This window comes from Mya arenaria, chromosome 14 (genome assembly GCF_026914265.1).
Source record: "Mya arenaria isolate MELC-2E11 chromosome 14, ASM2691426v1".
Taxonomy (NCBI): Eukaryota; Metazoa; Mollusca; class Bivalvia; order Myida; family Myidae; genus Mya; species Mya arenaria.
Window position 1 is genome coordinate 44,904,165 of NC_069135.1, and position 16,600 is coordinate 44,920,764.

The 16,600-nt window shown below is 36.6% G+C and overlaps 1 protein-coding gene across 1 annotated transcript; it reads right to left on the minus strand.

Moving 5' to 3' along the window:
* Positions 1-577: 577 nt before the first annotated feature.
* On the minus strand, positions 578-16,008 carry LOC128216683 (glutathione S-transferase Mu 5-like). Its single transcript, XM_052923327.1, has 7 exons — positions 15,936-16,008; positions 11,215-11,290; positions 8,444-8,514; positions 7,486-7,567; positions 2,570-2,670; positions 2,198-2,293; positions 578-1,060 (listed from the first exon to the last, which is right to left on the minus strand). Exons 1-7 carry the CDS (start codon positions 15,966-15,968, stop codon positions 866-868), a joined length of 654 nt encoding a protein of 217 aa, XP_052779287.1. The 5' UTR covers positions 15,969-16,008; the 3' UTR covers positions 578-865.
* Positions 16,009-16,600: the final 592 nt, after the last annotated feature.

Here is a 16,600-nt window from a genome sequence, read left to right on the forward strand (position 1 = left end):
TAGAGTGTTGCATCAGCTTGACCTAGTCTCATAAAGAAACCATTGCCACATCATTACAGTGTTGCATCAGCTTGACCTAGTCTCATACTGTCACATTTGACGTGGTTGTTATATCTGGGTGAAAATATTTTTATCAAAGTTTCATGGAGCCCTAACCTTAATTGCAACTTGTGATTTCAAACAAACTAGGACATTGTAGTGAATACTACCGATGCAAAAATGTTATTCGGCATTAATGCACTTGTGAAAATATGAACCAATTTAGAACAATCGATGCTTATGAAATGTGCAAATACGTTCAGGGTCATAGAAGTCTTTTTGCTTCAACAAACCAGCTAGGCCTTCTTGGAAAGAAGGTTTTATTATGCAAAAACAACTTTAATTTTCAAAAAAATAGGTATTTACCAGTGCAAGAAAAAGGTCAAAACATATCAGTTTACAGTTTATTTTAGAACTATTTTCATTCAATTAATAACAAACAATCACCTTACAACCATTGTATTCGTTGAAAATGATAATACTTATATATCTTAAAGTAATACTTGAATGAGCACAAATAATATTTTTATAACTCTGCATGTATGTATAATATGGATACATAATAAACAAAATAAACTTCTTTTTTAAATACAAAAAATACTTGCCGTTAGATATTATCTGTTTGTATATTTATACATTTAAAAGCTTATTTCTGACGGCATGTTGAATACAAAATCTAACAAAAAAACTAGAACTGTAAACCTATATCAACAAAGCTCATAAGGCTTTGTCAACTATCTATTCTATGGCTGGCAGCATTTAAATTATCCGGGTTTTAAACGCTAACATAACGTCAACTAAATGTCTTATCCTAGAAATATGTTGATCATTTGAACGCGGCAAATTTGTTGTTGATGGGCAAATTTTTCACACTATCCAGCGCCAGGTATTCTTTGACTTTTGGCAGCTGAGAAAACCTTGAGAGGAAAGCCTTAAGTTTCGGGTAAGCGTCAAGGCTGTCGGCCTTCATTCTCAGATGCTGGTCAATTAGTTCGTACATAGGAAAATCTGCTACAGTCGTCTGTAAATATCAAACATAGAGATACGTTAATAGGTAGTGTATATAGTGTCCAAATTTACTGCAGATGTTTCCGCTTGATCCCTTCTACAAGTCTACACCCTTACTGGTTTCTTAAAACGCAGTAATATCTTAGCCGACGGTGGCAGTATAACCAGACTCATAGAGTTCATTGCAAATGTGCATTTAATTTGTTCATAATGAACAAGTGTACAGATTTGTATACTTATATATCAAACGGTGTTAAATCAACATGGCTAATACAAGTGTTTGTAAGATGGTGGGAACAACAACGGTTGAGCAGGTATGGTATCCTCATCTCATTCAATGAATGTAAACGGGATTTTCCCACGGAGACATTGACGACATTCTTTTTAAATTTTGTTTTATTCAGATTTATGCATATGAAAAAAACGTAAGAACAACATTATCCAGTAGCAACCAACGTACACATTTCCAGAAGCATTACTAATGATATATCAGCAAAATAAATAGAGGATATTTGTTTATTTCAGTGTAAGATCGTATTTTATTTCACGAGTGTCATAGAAAAACATATTTTCACGAGTGGCGAAGTTTATTATGCGCTCGTTTTTTAGTGCAAAGCTTTTATGAACAGTAATCAATGAAGTTTTATAAGTGCACATATGTTCCATATGTTTCTTTACTTGAATACTGAACTGATTCGAATTGAAATTTAAACATTTTTTGCCAACATTTACTGGTTCAAGGTGAAGTGTTCTGTTTTGATCAAGGGGAAGTAACTACAAAGGATTTTAAAAGTAGTTCTGAAAGTTGATATTTTCATTCCTTATTTTGCAGTGAAAAAATATCAAATTTATATTTCCACTGTTGTTATTTCACTGTTAAAACCCCATATTCCATCGAAAAGCATGAAAGAAAGCGTTTTATTCCACACTTATGTATGAATACAAATATCTCCTATTTAAACTTCCGGTGACGTGTTTATACTATTGTTACAAGGTTATTTTTGATATCTGACCGTGTAAATCATGACATAGTCCCTTTAATACATTTCAGATTTATAGAATATCAAATCTCATTCACAAATTAATGTATATACATAATTACATATCTATTGGATTATTGATAAATTGCAATAATCACAACAGTTCGAACCTTATTCCCGACGAACCAGTCGTTGTTCCCAAGCTTCTTTTCAAATTGCGCCAACGTTGGCTGGACGTTCTTGAAGTAGTCCTCTTTCAAGCTCTCCTGCAACGATATATGGGTTCTGTTATGTGACTATCGGTGCCACAAGGTGCTCTTAACTAGAGCTAATTGTTACGTGTACTCCAAAAATAGTCTGGAGTTGGTCTACACGCTGGTAATGGTGTTTAGTCATAAAGATCGCACACAATGGAAACACATGGTCCCTTCCTTATTTTCTATGGTAAATACTGAAAACATATTCTATTTTTATTAATAGTTATCCCTGTCGCTATCAACCATAAGTTTATGAAATATGACGGTATCAAATTCTTTCCATACGTAGTCTTTATTGTAACAGAGCCGAACCGCGCCATTCCTCAGGTCCATTGCCTGGTCAAGCATGCAATCAACGTACGCTTTCTCCGTATCATTTGCGCCGTCTGAAAACGGATAATGAGGGGTCAAACCAATAAAACGTATCATGCGGACCATATACAGTCATTCATAAAACATATTTAGCCCTTTCCTAGCCTAATTCAATATCTCAAGTTAAGTAGCTCACTTATTGTGATTTTGATAACCTATTTACTATCTCAAATACTTTATTTTCACTGATTTGATTGAATATACGTACCTTGAGGTAAGAAAAAAACATTTTAAACTTCTTTTTAATTGACTACAAACATTTGTTTACATTTTAATTTACTTATATGATATATAAGTACTGTCCGGAACAATATTTGTGTTATTATATAATATATAGTACTGTCAGGAACAATATATGTGTTATATTATAATATACAAGTACTAACCGGAACAATATATGTGTTATCATATAATATATAAGTACTGTCCGGAACAATATATGTGTTATTATATAATATATAAGTTCTGTCTGAAACAATATACGCGTTATTATATAATATATAACTATAAGTCCCCTATATAAGTACTGTCCGGAACAATATATGTGTTATCATATAATGTATAAGTACTGTCCGGAACAATATATGTGTTATTATATAATGTATAAGTACTGTCTGGAACAATATATGTGTTATTATATAATATATAAGTACTGTCCGGAACAATATATGTGTTATTATATAATGTATAAGTACTGTCCGGAACAATATATGTGTTATTATATAATGTATAAGTACTGTCCGTAACAATATATGTGTTATTATATAATGTATAAGTACTGTCCGGAACAATATATGTGTTATTATATAATGTATAAGTACTGTCTGGAACAATATATGTGTTATTATATAATGTATAAGTACTGTCTGGAACAATATATGTGTTATTATATAATGTATAAGTACTGTCCGGAACAATATATGTGTTATCATATAATGTATAAGTACTGTCCGGAACAATATATGTGTTATTATATAATGTATATGTACTGTCTGGAACAATATATGTGTTATTATATAATGTATAAGTACTGTCCGGAACAATATATGTGTTATTATATAATGTATAAGTACTGTCTGAAACAATATATGTGTTATTATATAATGTATAAGTACTGTCTGGAACAATATATGTGTTATTATATAATGTATAAGTACTGTCCGGAACAATATATGTGTTATTATATAATGTATAAGTACTGTCCGGAACAATATATGTGTTATTATATTATGTATAAGTACTGTCCGTAACAATATATGTGTTATTATATAATGTATAAGTACTGTCCGGAACAATATATGTGTTATTATATAATGTATAAGTACTGTCCGGAACAATATATGTGTTATTATATAATGTATAAGTACTGTCTGGAAAAATATATGTGTTATTATATAATGTATAAGTACGAACAATATATGTGTTATTATATAATGTATAAGTACTGTCCGGAACAATATATGTGTTATTATATAATGTATAAGTACTGTCCGAAACAATATATGTGTTATTATATAATGTATAAGTACTGTCTGGAACAATATATGTGTTATTATATAATGTATAAGTACTGTCTGGAACAATATATGTGTTATTATATAATGTATAAGTACTGTCCGGAACAATATATGTGTTATTATATAATGTATAAGTACTGTCTGGAACAATATATGTGTTATTATATAATGTATAAGTACTAACCGGAACAATATATGTGTTATTATATAATGTATAAGTACTGTCTGGAACAATATATGTGTTATTATATAATGTATAAGTACTGTCCGGAACAATATATGTGTTATTATATAATGTATAAGTACTGTCCGGAACAATATATGTGTTATTATATAATGTATAAGTACTGTCTGAAACAATATATGTGTTATTATATAATGTATAAGTACTGTCTGAAACAATATATGTGTTATTATATAATGTATAAGTACTGTCTGAAACAATATATGTGTTGTTATATAATGTATAAGTACTAACCGGAACAATATATGTGTTGTTATATAATGTATAAGTACTGTCTGGAACAATATATGTGTTATTATATAATGTATAAGTACTGTCTGGAACAATATATGTGTTATTATATAATGTATAAGTACTGTCCGGAACAATATATGTGTTATTATATAATGTATAAGTACTGTCTGGAACAATATATGTGTTATTATATAATGTATAAGTACTGTCTGGAACAATATATGTGTTATTATATAATGTATAAGTACTGTCTGGAACAATATATGTGTTATTATATAATGTATAAGTACTGTCCGGAACAATATATGTGTTATTATATAATGTATAAGTACTGTCCGGAACAATATATGTGTTGTTATATAATGTATAAGTACTGTCTGAAACAATATATGTGTTATTATATAATGTATAAGTACTGTCTGAAACAATATATGTGTTATTATATAATGTATAAGTACTGTCTGAAACAATATATGTGTTATTATATAATGTATAAGTACTGTCTGAAACAATATATGTGTTATTATATAATGTATAAGTACTGTCTGAAACAATATATGTGTTATTATATAATATATAAGTACTGTCCGGAACAATATATGTGTTATTATATAATGTATAAGTACTGTCCGGAACAATATATGTGTTATTATATAATGTATAAGTACTGTCTGAAACAATATATGTGTTATTATATAATGTATAAGTACTGTCTGAAACAATATATGTGTTATTATATAATGTATAAGTACTGTCCGGAACAATATATGTGTTATTATATAATGTATAAGTACTGTCTGGAACAATATATGTGTTATTATATATTATATCAGTACTGTTTGGAACAATTTGTGTTATTATATAATATATAAGTACTGATATAAGTACTGTCCGGAACAATATATGTGTTATTATATAAGTACTGTCCGGAACAATATATGTGTTATACTATATATGTACTGTCCGGAACAACATATGTATTATTATATATTATATAAGAACTGTCCGGTAAAATATTTGTGTTATTATTGTTTTGCAACTGTGTATTCAATAAAGACTCCGAAAACATCAAACCATATGAAGGAGCCAGATTGCCGCTAGACGCCATTTTCTGATAATTGAGCGGTTGCGAAACTTAAACGGGTACGTGTACATGTGTATGTACGTGTGTGTGCTCTAAGTCATACGGGTACGTGAACATAAGTATGCACATTTGTGCTCTACGTCATACGGGTACGTGTACATGATTGTGTATGTATGTGTGTGCTCTACGTCATACGAGTATGTGTACATGTGTATGTATGTGTGTGCTCTACGTCATGCGGGTATGTGTACATGTGTATGTTTGTGTATGCTCTACGGCATACGGTACGTGTACATGTGTATGTATGTGTATATACGTGTGTGCTCTACGTCATGCGGGTGCGTGTACATGTGTATGTACGTGTGTGCTCTACGTCATACGGGTACGTGTACATGTGTATGTTTGTGTGTGCTCTAAGTCATACGGGTACGTGAACATAAGTATGCACATTTGTGCTCTAGATCATACGGGTACGTGTACATGTGTATGTATGTGTGTTTTCTACGTCATACGGGTATGTGTACATGTGTTTGTATGTGTGTGCTCTACGTCATGCGGGTATGTGTACATGTGTATGTTTGTGTGTGTTCTTAGTCATACGGGTACGTGTACATGTGTATGTTTGTGTATGCTCTATGTCATACGGGAACGTGTACATGTGTATGTACGTTTGTGCTCTATGTCATACGGGTACGTGTACCTGTGCATGTATATGTGAGCTCTACGTCACACGGGACGTGTGCATGTGTATGTACGTGTGTGTGCTCTACGTCATACAGGTACGTGAACATGTGTATGTATATGTGTGCCCTACGTCATACAAGTATGTGTACATGTGTTTGTATATGTGTGCCCTACGTCATACGGGAACGTGTACATGTGTATGTACGTGTGTGTGCTCTACGTCATACAGGTACGTGAACATGTGTATGTATATGTGTTCTCTACGTCATACGGGTATGTGTACATGTGTTTGTATGTGTGTGCTCTACGTCATGCGGGTATGTGTACATGTGTATGTTTGTGTGTGCTCTACGTCATACGGGTACGTGTACATGTGTATGTATGTGTATGTTTGTGTGTGCTCTACGTCATGCGGGTGCGTGTACATGTGTATGTACGTGTGTGCTCTACGTCATACGGGTACGTGTACATGTGTATGTTTGTGTGTGCTCTTAGTCATACGGGTACGTGTACATGTGTATGTTTGTGTATGCTCTACGTCATACGGGAACGTGTACATGTGTATGTACGTGTGTGTTCTATGTCATACGGGTACGTGTACATATGTAAGTATGTGTGTGCTCTACGTCACACGGGAACGTGTACATGTGTATGTACGTGTGTGTGCTCTACGTCATACGGGTACGTGAACATGTGTATGTATATGTGTGCCCTACGTCATACAAGTATGTGTACATGTATTTGTATATGTGTGCCCTACGTCATACAGGTACGTGTACATGTTGACGTCTGTATGTGCCGTACGTCATACAGGTACGTATACATGAGGACGTATGTGTGTGCTCTACGACGTACCTATGCATGTACATTATACAAGTTTAAATTTACGAGATCGATAGCACGAGGAACGTGGTTAAGGCGGTACCAGTGAGTCTACAAATACTATTTTTAAGAGAAAATTCGCAATAGACATTTGAACTCAACTGCAATTTTAGCCTGTACGTATAGCTGCACATACATGTTCACGTACACATCGTGTTTCGCAACCTTTCGGAACATTATATACCTAGTTTATGCTTCCTGGCCACATGCTTCAGAATGGCATTGCTTTGGGTGATTTTCACATCTCCGTCGATGTAGTACGGCAACTGTATTTATTAAAAACATACTGTATGTAGTTCATGTTTAAAATAAAGATTTCTAAAAGCACTTTCAGGACAACAAGAGCACCAACTGCATACAAAATGCCCGTCCTAATTTTAGGACACCTAGTTTGGTGATAACTGGTTGTACCTTAAGACAAATGTAGAGAGCCGTCACTGTAAATTCCAATTTTACCAATTCAAGGGTCATAACTCTGGAGTGACTGAGACGACAAGGCTGGTTACCGACCTGGCCGAGATACTCATGCGATATGGCTGGTAAACGAACTTGTCCAAGAAATTATCCCAATACACATTTTACCTTATTTTGTGATGATTGGACAAATGCTTATAAAGTAATTGATCGTACAAGAACAATCATAAGTACATTTTAAAATGAATCGGCAATGAACTCTTGAATGACTCGAGCAATACGTCTAATTATTGAATTTGTTCGAGATATTATACCCATACAAATTCTGACCAAATTTGGTGAAGATTAAACAAGGGGAACATTTCCATGGTACTTTGCCCATACACATTCTGACCAAATTTGGTTATTATTACAAAGGCATCTAAAGTTATTGATCTGACAACACATTGGACGACGCCCGCTCGCCCGTATGCCACATGTGACACAAGAGATGTTTGTCAAATATATTGCTTCCCTAAGCACCACGTTGACAGGAATATTCGGACAATAAAATATGACTGGACCGAAATGCCAGCTGTTTTGACATACATGTATACCAGTATTCGATAGATATGTCAGTGCAGGTGTTAACTAGACAATTAAGATATTGAAATTAAACACTGCACAACATTTTCAAATATGTGGTATTTGCTGCCAGCAACTCAGGTGTATTATGCGTTCATACATACATTAGGAAAGTCTAGAATGTCATTGAAAGATGGTTTGACGTCCGTCCAAGCTGCTCGACTGAATTCGGGAGCTGTAAATGATATAAATATAAATATATATATATATATATATATATATTATATTGTTAAATTTTGTCAGTATAGAATGGATCAAATACATATATTTACTTGCAACAGCTTGTGATAATATATCTGTAAAAATAAACTGTAGCAAGCAACAGACTGTGATGCATGTATTTTACGTATTTTTGGTATTTCATTTAAGAATTTAAAAGAATACATCAAAATTTACGTTTGCATGGCGCCGTGCACCCTCGGGCTTTCGATTCAATACCGTCAATTGCTGATATGTGGTATAGAGGGTTTAATGTTATCAGACTTACCATTTTCCATACCGTTAACTGATGATAGATGGTAGAGGGCATACTGAACAATTGGACTATCCATATCCAGCATCGTTAACCTGATGATAGGTGGTAGAGGGCATACTGAACAATCGGGTTCACCTGATGAAAGGTGGTAGAGGGCATACTAAACAATCGGGCTATCCATATCCAGCACCGTTAACCTGATGATAGGTGGTAGAGGGTATACTGAACAATCGTCCTATCCATATCCAGCACCGTTAACCTGATGATAGGTGGTAGAGGGGATACTGAACAATCGGACTATCCATGTCCAGCACCGTTAACCTGATGATATGTGGTATAGGGCATACAGAACAATCGGACTATCCATATCCAGGACCGTTAACCTGATAATTTTTTTGTAGAGGGGATACTGAACAATCGGACTATCCATATCCAGCACCGTTATCCTGATGATAGGTGGTAGAGGGGATATTGAACTATCGGACTATCCATATCCAGCACCGTCTACCTGATGATAGGTGGTAGAGGGGATACTGAACAATCGGACTATCCATATCCAGCACCGCTAGCCTGATGATAGGTGGTAGAGGGGATACTGAACAATCGGACTATCCATATCCAGCACCGCTAGCCTGATGATAGGTGGTATAGGGCATACTGAACAATCGGACTATCCATATCCAGCACCGTCTACCTGATGAAAGGTGGTAGAGGGCATACTGAACAATCGGACTATCCATATCCAGCACCGCTAACCTGATGATAGGTGGTATAGGGGATACTGAACAATCGGACTATCCATATTGAGCACCGCTAGCCTGATGATAGGTGGTATAGGGCATACTGAACAATCGGACTATCCATATTGAGCACCGCTAGCCTGATGATAGGTGGTATAGGGGATACTGAACAATCGGACTATCCATATTGAGCACCGCTAGCCTGATGATAGGTGGTATAGGGCATACTGAACAATCGGACTATCCATATCCAGCACCGCTAACCTGATGAAAGGTGGTATAGGGCATACTGAACAATCGGACTATCCATATCCAGCACCGTCTACCTGATGAAAGGTGGTAGAGGGCATACTGAACAATCGGACTATCCATATCCAGCACCGCCTATCTGATGATAGGTGGTATAGGAGATACTGAACAATCGGACTATCCATATACAGCACCGCTAGCCTGATGATAGGTGATAGATGGCATGCTGAACAATCGGACTATCCATATTGAGCACCGTTAACCTGATGATAGGTGGTAGAGGGCATACTGAACAATCGGACTATCCGCAGCCAGCATCGTTAACCTGATGATAGGTGGTAGAGGGCATACTGAACAATCGGACTATCCATATCCAGCATCGTTAACCTGATGATAGGGGGTAGAGGGCATACTGAACAATCGGACTATCCATATCCAGCATCGTTAACCTGATGATAGGTGGTAGAGGGCATACTGAACAATCGGACTATCCATAGCCAGCACCGTGAATCTGATGATAGGTGGAAGAGGGCATACTGAACAATCGGACTATCGATATCCAGTACCGCTAACCTGATGATAGGTGGTAGAGGGCATACTGAACAATCGGACAATCCATATCCAGCACCGCTAGCCTGATGATAGGTGGAAGAGGGCATACTGAACAATCGGACTATCGATATCCGGTACCGCTAACCTGGTGGTATGTGGTATAAGGCATACTGAACAATCGGGTTAACCTGATGATAGGTGGTATAAGGCATACTGAACAATCGGGTTTACCTGATGATAGGTGGTATAAGGCATACTGAACAATCGGGTTAACCTGATAATAGGTGGTTGATGGCATACTGAACAAACGGACTATCGATATCCAGTACCGCTAACCTGATTATAGGTGGTATAAGGCATACTGAACAATCGGGTTAACCTGATGATAGGTGGTATAAGGCATACTGAACGATCGGGTTAACCTGATTATAGGTGGTTGATGGCATACTGAACAATCGGACTATCCATATTCAGCACCGTTAACCTGATGATAGGTGGTAGACGTTCCTGTACACCAGAATGATGATGCTATGCGCACATAGATTAAGCATTGTCGAACATCTGATATAGTAACGTTCTTCAAAGAGATTTCTTTATCCCTAGCGTGCGCCCATTATGAGCATTGGTAGAATGGTCGACCATGGCCCCAGATCAGTTTTACGCCCTTCTAGTATATGAACCATGATGGGGGCGTTTCATCAAGATCCTATTGTTAAAATATTATATGTGCCACAATCGCTACCCATTATTATTGTTGTAGCAGTGGTCAAATTTGTAACTTAAGAAAACAAGTTTCGTGGGCACTTCTTGAAAACGCAGGTTGAAAAAGAAGCAGTAAGTCTTATATATTTATACTCACCATCCCCCTGTTCATACTGCACGTCTTCGAACTCCTCCCCCGCATATGTTAGGAGTAATCTGATTGGTTGAGCACGCTGCAAAAATATTACAATTGTAGGTGTCCGTATAAACAATACAATTCAATACAATACACTACTACAGTTGTTTTTTTCGAAAGTAAAGAAGTTACACAGTTTATAGCGAGCTACAAACAGAATGGTAGCGATATATATGAGGGAAAATTTATAATCCGATGGGGTGCCATATTTGCTCGACAAACGGGTCTATCCCAAAGTATAGGGTATACATATATATGTATAAAGCTCATCTTATGCCCCGTGAGACGAGATTAAATTCAATCTGAAGTTTGGGGAATTGGTTGAAAGAACACCATTAAAAGAATGCATATACGAAACTATATCTATAGATCTCACCAAAAGAGTAGTAGATTGTAAGTGAATTTAGTAAAAAATACAATCCATCGAAACGACTTCTCAAGCTAAACAAATGCGACTCGTTAGGCATCAATTCTGTGAAAGACATATACTTTTTTCAACGGTATTAATGCACTATTGAAAAAAATATGTTTTAGGAAAAAACTCGCTTCTAAGATTTTTGTATGATGAACTGACCCCTAAACCCCGAAGGTAAAAAAAAATCATAAGCTGAATAATGCATTAAAATAAACGGAATTAATATCCAAACAGAAAGTGAACTAAATAACAAACACACCTTATAATCAAGATTCATATTGGCAAAAAGAAACACTTCAGACATACGGACACTCAGACATACAGACACTCAGACCTACGGACACTCAGACATACGAACAGTCAGACATACGGACACTCAGACATACGAACACTCAGACATACGGACACTCAGACATACGAACAGTCAGACATACGGACACTCAGACATACGGACACTCAGACATACGAACAGTCAGACATACGGACACTCAGACATACGGACACTCAGACATATGGACACTCAGGCATACGAACAGTCAGACATACGGACACTCAGACATACGAACACTCAGACATACGGACACTCAGACATACGAACACTCAGACATACGGACACTCAGGTATACGAACTCTCAGACAAACGAACTCTCAGACAAACGAAAACTCAGACATATGGACATTCAGACTTTCGAACACTCAGACATACGGACAATCAGACATACAAGCAGTCAAACATACGGACACTCAGACATACGGACACTCAGACATACGAACACTCAGACATACGAACAGTCAGACATACGAACAGTCAGACATACGAACACTCAGACATACGAACACTCCGAAATACGGACACTCAGACATACGAACACTCAGACATACGAACAGTCAGACATACGAACAGTCAGACATACGAACACTCCGAAATACGGACACTCAGACATACGAACACTCAGACATACGGACACTCAGGTATACGAACTCTCAGACAAACGAACTCTCAGACAAACGAAAACTCAGACATATGGACATTCAGACTTTCGAACACTCAGACATACGGACAATCAGACATACAAGCAGTCAAACATACGGACACTCAGACATACGGACACTCAGACATACGAACACTCAGACATACGAACAGTCAGACATACGAACAGTCAGACATACGAACACTCAGACATACGAACACTCCGAAATACGGACACTCAGACATACGAACACTCAGACATACGAACAGTCAGACATACGAACAGTCAGACATACGAACACTCCGAAATACGGACACTCAGACATACGAACACTCAGACATACGAACAGTCAGACATACGAACAGTCAGACATACGGACACTCAGACATACGGACACTCAGACAAACGGACACTCAGACATACGGACACTCAGACATACGAACACTCAGACATACGGACAATCAGACATACAAGCAGTCAAACATACGGAACACTCAGACATACGAACACTCCGAAATACGGACACTCATACTTTCGAACACTCAGACATACGGACAATCAGACATACAAGTAGTCAAACATACGGAACACTCAGACATTCGGACACTCCGAAATACGGACACTCAGACATACGAACACCCAGGCATACGGACACTCAGGCATACGAACAGTCAAATATACGGACACTCAGACATATGGACACTCATACATACGAACACTCAGATATACGAACAGTCGGACATACGAAAAGTCAGACATACGAACAATCAGACAGACATACGAACAGTCAGACATACGAACAGTCAGACATACGAACAGTCGGACATACGAAAAGTCATACATACGAACACTCAGACATACGAACAGTCAGACATACGAACAGTCGGACATACGAAAAGTCATACATACGAACACTCAGACATACGAACAGTCAGACATACGAACAAACAGACATACGAACAGTCAGACATACGGACACTCAGACATACGGACACTCAAACATACGAACACTCAGACATACGAACAGTCGGACATACGAACAGTCGGACATACGACCTTAGCACTGACGAAAACAGACGAACTGTCGGACATACAAACAGTCAGACATACGGACACTCAGACATACGGACGGTCAAACATACGAACAATCAGACATACAAACACTCAGACATACGAACAGTCGTACATATGAACAGTCGGACATACAAACAGTCAGACATACGGACACTCAGACATACAGACGGTCAAACATACGGACACTCAGACATACGAACAGTCAGACAAACAGACACTCAGACATACGAACACTCAGACATAAAAACAGTCAAACATACGGACACTCAGACATACGAACAGTCAGACATACAAGCAATCAGACAGACGAACAATCGGACAGACGAACACACAAAGAGACAGACGAACAATTATATGAACGAGCTTTGGCAGACATACGAACAATCAAATATACGAGCAATCAGACAGACGAACAATCAGACAGACACACAGACAGACGACCGATCAACAGATGAACAATCATACAGACGAACAGACTGACGAAAGATTAGACAGACGAACAGACAATCGAACAATCAGACTCACGAACAAAAAGACAGACGAACAGTAAGACAGACAAACGATCAGTCAGACGAACAATCAGACAGACGAATAAGCAGGCGCTCGTACAATCAAACAAACGAGCAATAAGACATTAACAATGAGACAGACGAACAGACAGACACACAACTTCGGGGCGTTACCAATTAATATTCGCCCTTCCTCAGAACGAAAATTCGGATAGTTAAAACTGTCGGCAGTGACAAACAGACAAAACTTAGCCCAAAATGGTGTTATTTGAGCTTATTTTATTATATTTTTCTCCGATTATGACATAAAAAGTAAACTTTATATATATATATATATTATTTTATTTTTTTATTTTTGGGGGGGGGGGGCGCCGGGTGCGTCCCTCCCTATGCAGTCAATGAACAATCTACAAAGGACCAAGCAGACATGTATATAAACCAATATACGCATTAACAAACAGGCAAACGAAAAATAAGACAAATAAACAGACATACGTACAGTCATACATACATGTACTTACAATAAATTAAGTAACCAAAGAATGAACAGATACATGTAGATCTATAAAGTTATACAATATCAATTAGGCGCGAAGCTGCCTATACGGGAATGCGCGGCTCAATCCACATGAACTGACAAAAAAAACTTTAAAATAACAGCCAAAGTTGCAGTATGCATACTTGACTAAACTGTACATTTTCCAGTATCAAATACAGCAGGTCAGAACGCCCAGAATTCACCAGATTGCACCATGGTTTCCAAACATTTAAGAGGGGGTATGCCCCCGGACCCCCTAGCACAATTATGAATCCACATGAAGAGAGGGCTAGCTACGCCTCTTTCAATATAAAAAATAGATAAAAGGTTAGATTAGGTTGGAAATAGGTGTGTGTGTGTGTGTGTGTGGAAAGACAGACGCACAAAACAGAGAAGAAGGAAAGAATGTCTTAAGAGATGATCTAAAACTAGGATAAACACAATAACCTTCTAGAAAGAAAGTATGTGTGTACACAAAGATAATGACATACCGTGGTAAAGTAATGTAAACGCACAGTGAATTCACAACGTAGGCATGTACATGTTTATTTTCTATCCTTAAAGATGCACTCTCACAGATATACCATTTTAACAACTTTTTTTTATTTTTTGTCTTGGAAAGAGCACATTTTTGAATAAATATCTGCAAACCAATGATATAAGATTGCTGAAAAATACTCAGATCGTACATTGTTATATTTCCGTTCGAAAATTAATGATTTATGGCTTAAACCGTTACTAACGGTTTAAGAAAAATGCATAAAACATCAAATTTTGAACTTAAATAAAAAAATCTGAGATCTAATTTTTGTCAGTAGTCTTATATAACTGGTTTCCATGGATTTTCGCAAAAATTGGCTCGTTCCAAGACAAAAATAAAAAAGTTGCCAAAATGTTCAATATGTGAGAGTGCAGCTTTAAAGCGTGTTCTATGATTTATCTTGAGAAATATCATTGCTTAATATTTTTAGTTTATGTTTCTTAAGTACAGCAAAAAATGAACCTGAGTAGTAACGTAACAAATACATGTACTAACATCGTTTTCAAAACATGACGAGCTTTAAAAAATTACCACTTCAACTTAGCTACACACAGAATTGTATACATGTGTCCGTCAATAATATAAAAGCACAGCTATAATAAATCAAAAATCAATAAAAAGGAATGCAACATACCCCGCGAATTTTCCAGTAACCTAATGTCGGCATCTTAAAGCTTTAACTTACACCTATGTACGTTTGTCAAAACCTGAAACTATATAATGCACTCGTTCAAACAAACAAGTGCAAATATACAGCTTTATCTCCCACCTCAGATAAGTAGATCCAAAATTTTTACCATGGTAAAAATTCTTAACCCCCCCCCCCCCCCCCCCCCCCCGACCTGTTAGAAGACTGTCGTCTTTATCATCATAGAAACCTTGTCTTTGCAAATATATAGCTTTTTCTCCCACCTCATATACGTACATTCAAAAATTTTACAATTTAACAAGTGCCCGTATGGAACTCCTTTTTAATAGTCATCACATTGTAATTACCCCCTTGTTTAAGACTGTCGTCTGTAGCATCATAGAAACCTTGCCTTGTGGCAATATTTAGAATGCTAATTTATTTAATTATTTCTCGCTTCAAATGGCTCCATAAAAAAGGTTTCACGCACCTTTAAAGAATAATGCTTCACTCTTCTTAGAACTATTTAAAGCTGCACTCTCACCTATTGAATGTTTTCACATCTTTTTTTGTCTTGGAACGAGCCATTTTTTTGCGAAAATCCATGGAAACAAGTTATATTAGACTGCTGACAATATAGTATTGCATCAGCTTGACCTAGTCTCATATGG

What these genes read in the sequence shown, in the direction of transcription:
- LOC128216683 (XM_052923327.1), bottom strand. Translation starts at nt 15,968, where the DNA reads ATGCCGACATTAGGTTACTGGAAAATTCGCGGG. An exon ending in GGCCAGGAAGCATAAACTAG is followed by an intron (nt 2,671 to 7,485) that starts GTATATAATGTT and finishes ATCCGTTTTCAG; the next exon opens with ACGGCGCAAATGATACGGAG. An exon ending in ACTGGTTCGTCGGGAATAAG is followed by an intron (nt 1,061 to 2,197) that starts GTTCGAACTGTT and finishes TGATATTTACAG; the next exon opens with ACGACTGTAGCAGATTTTCC.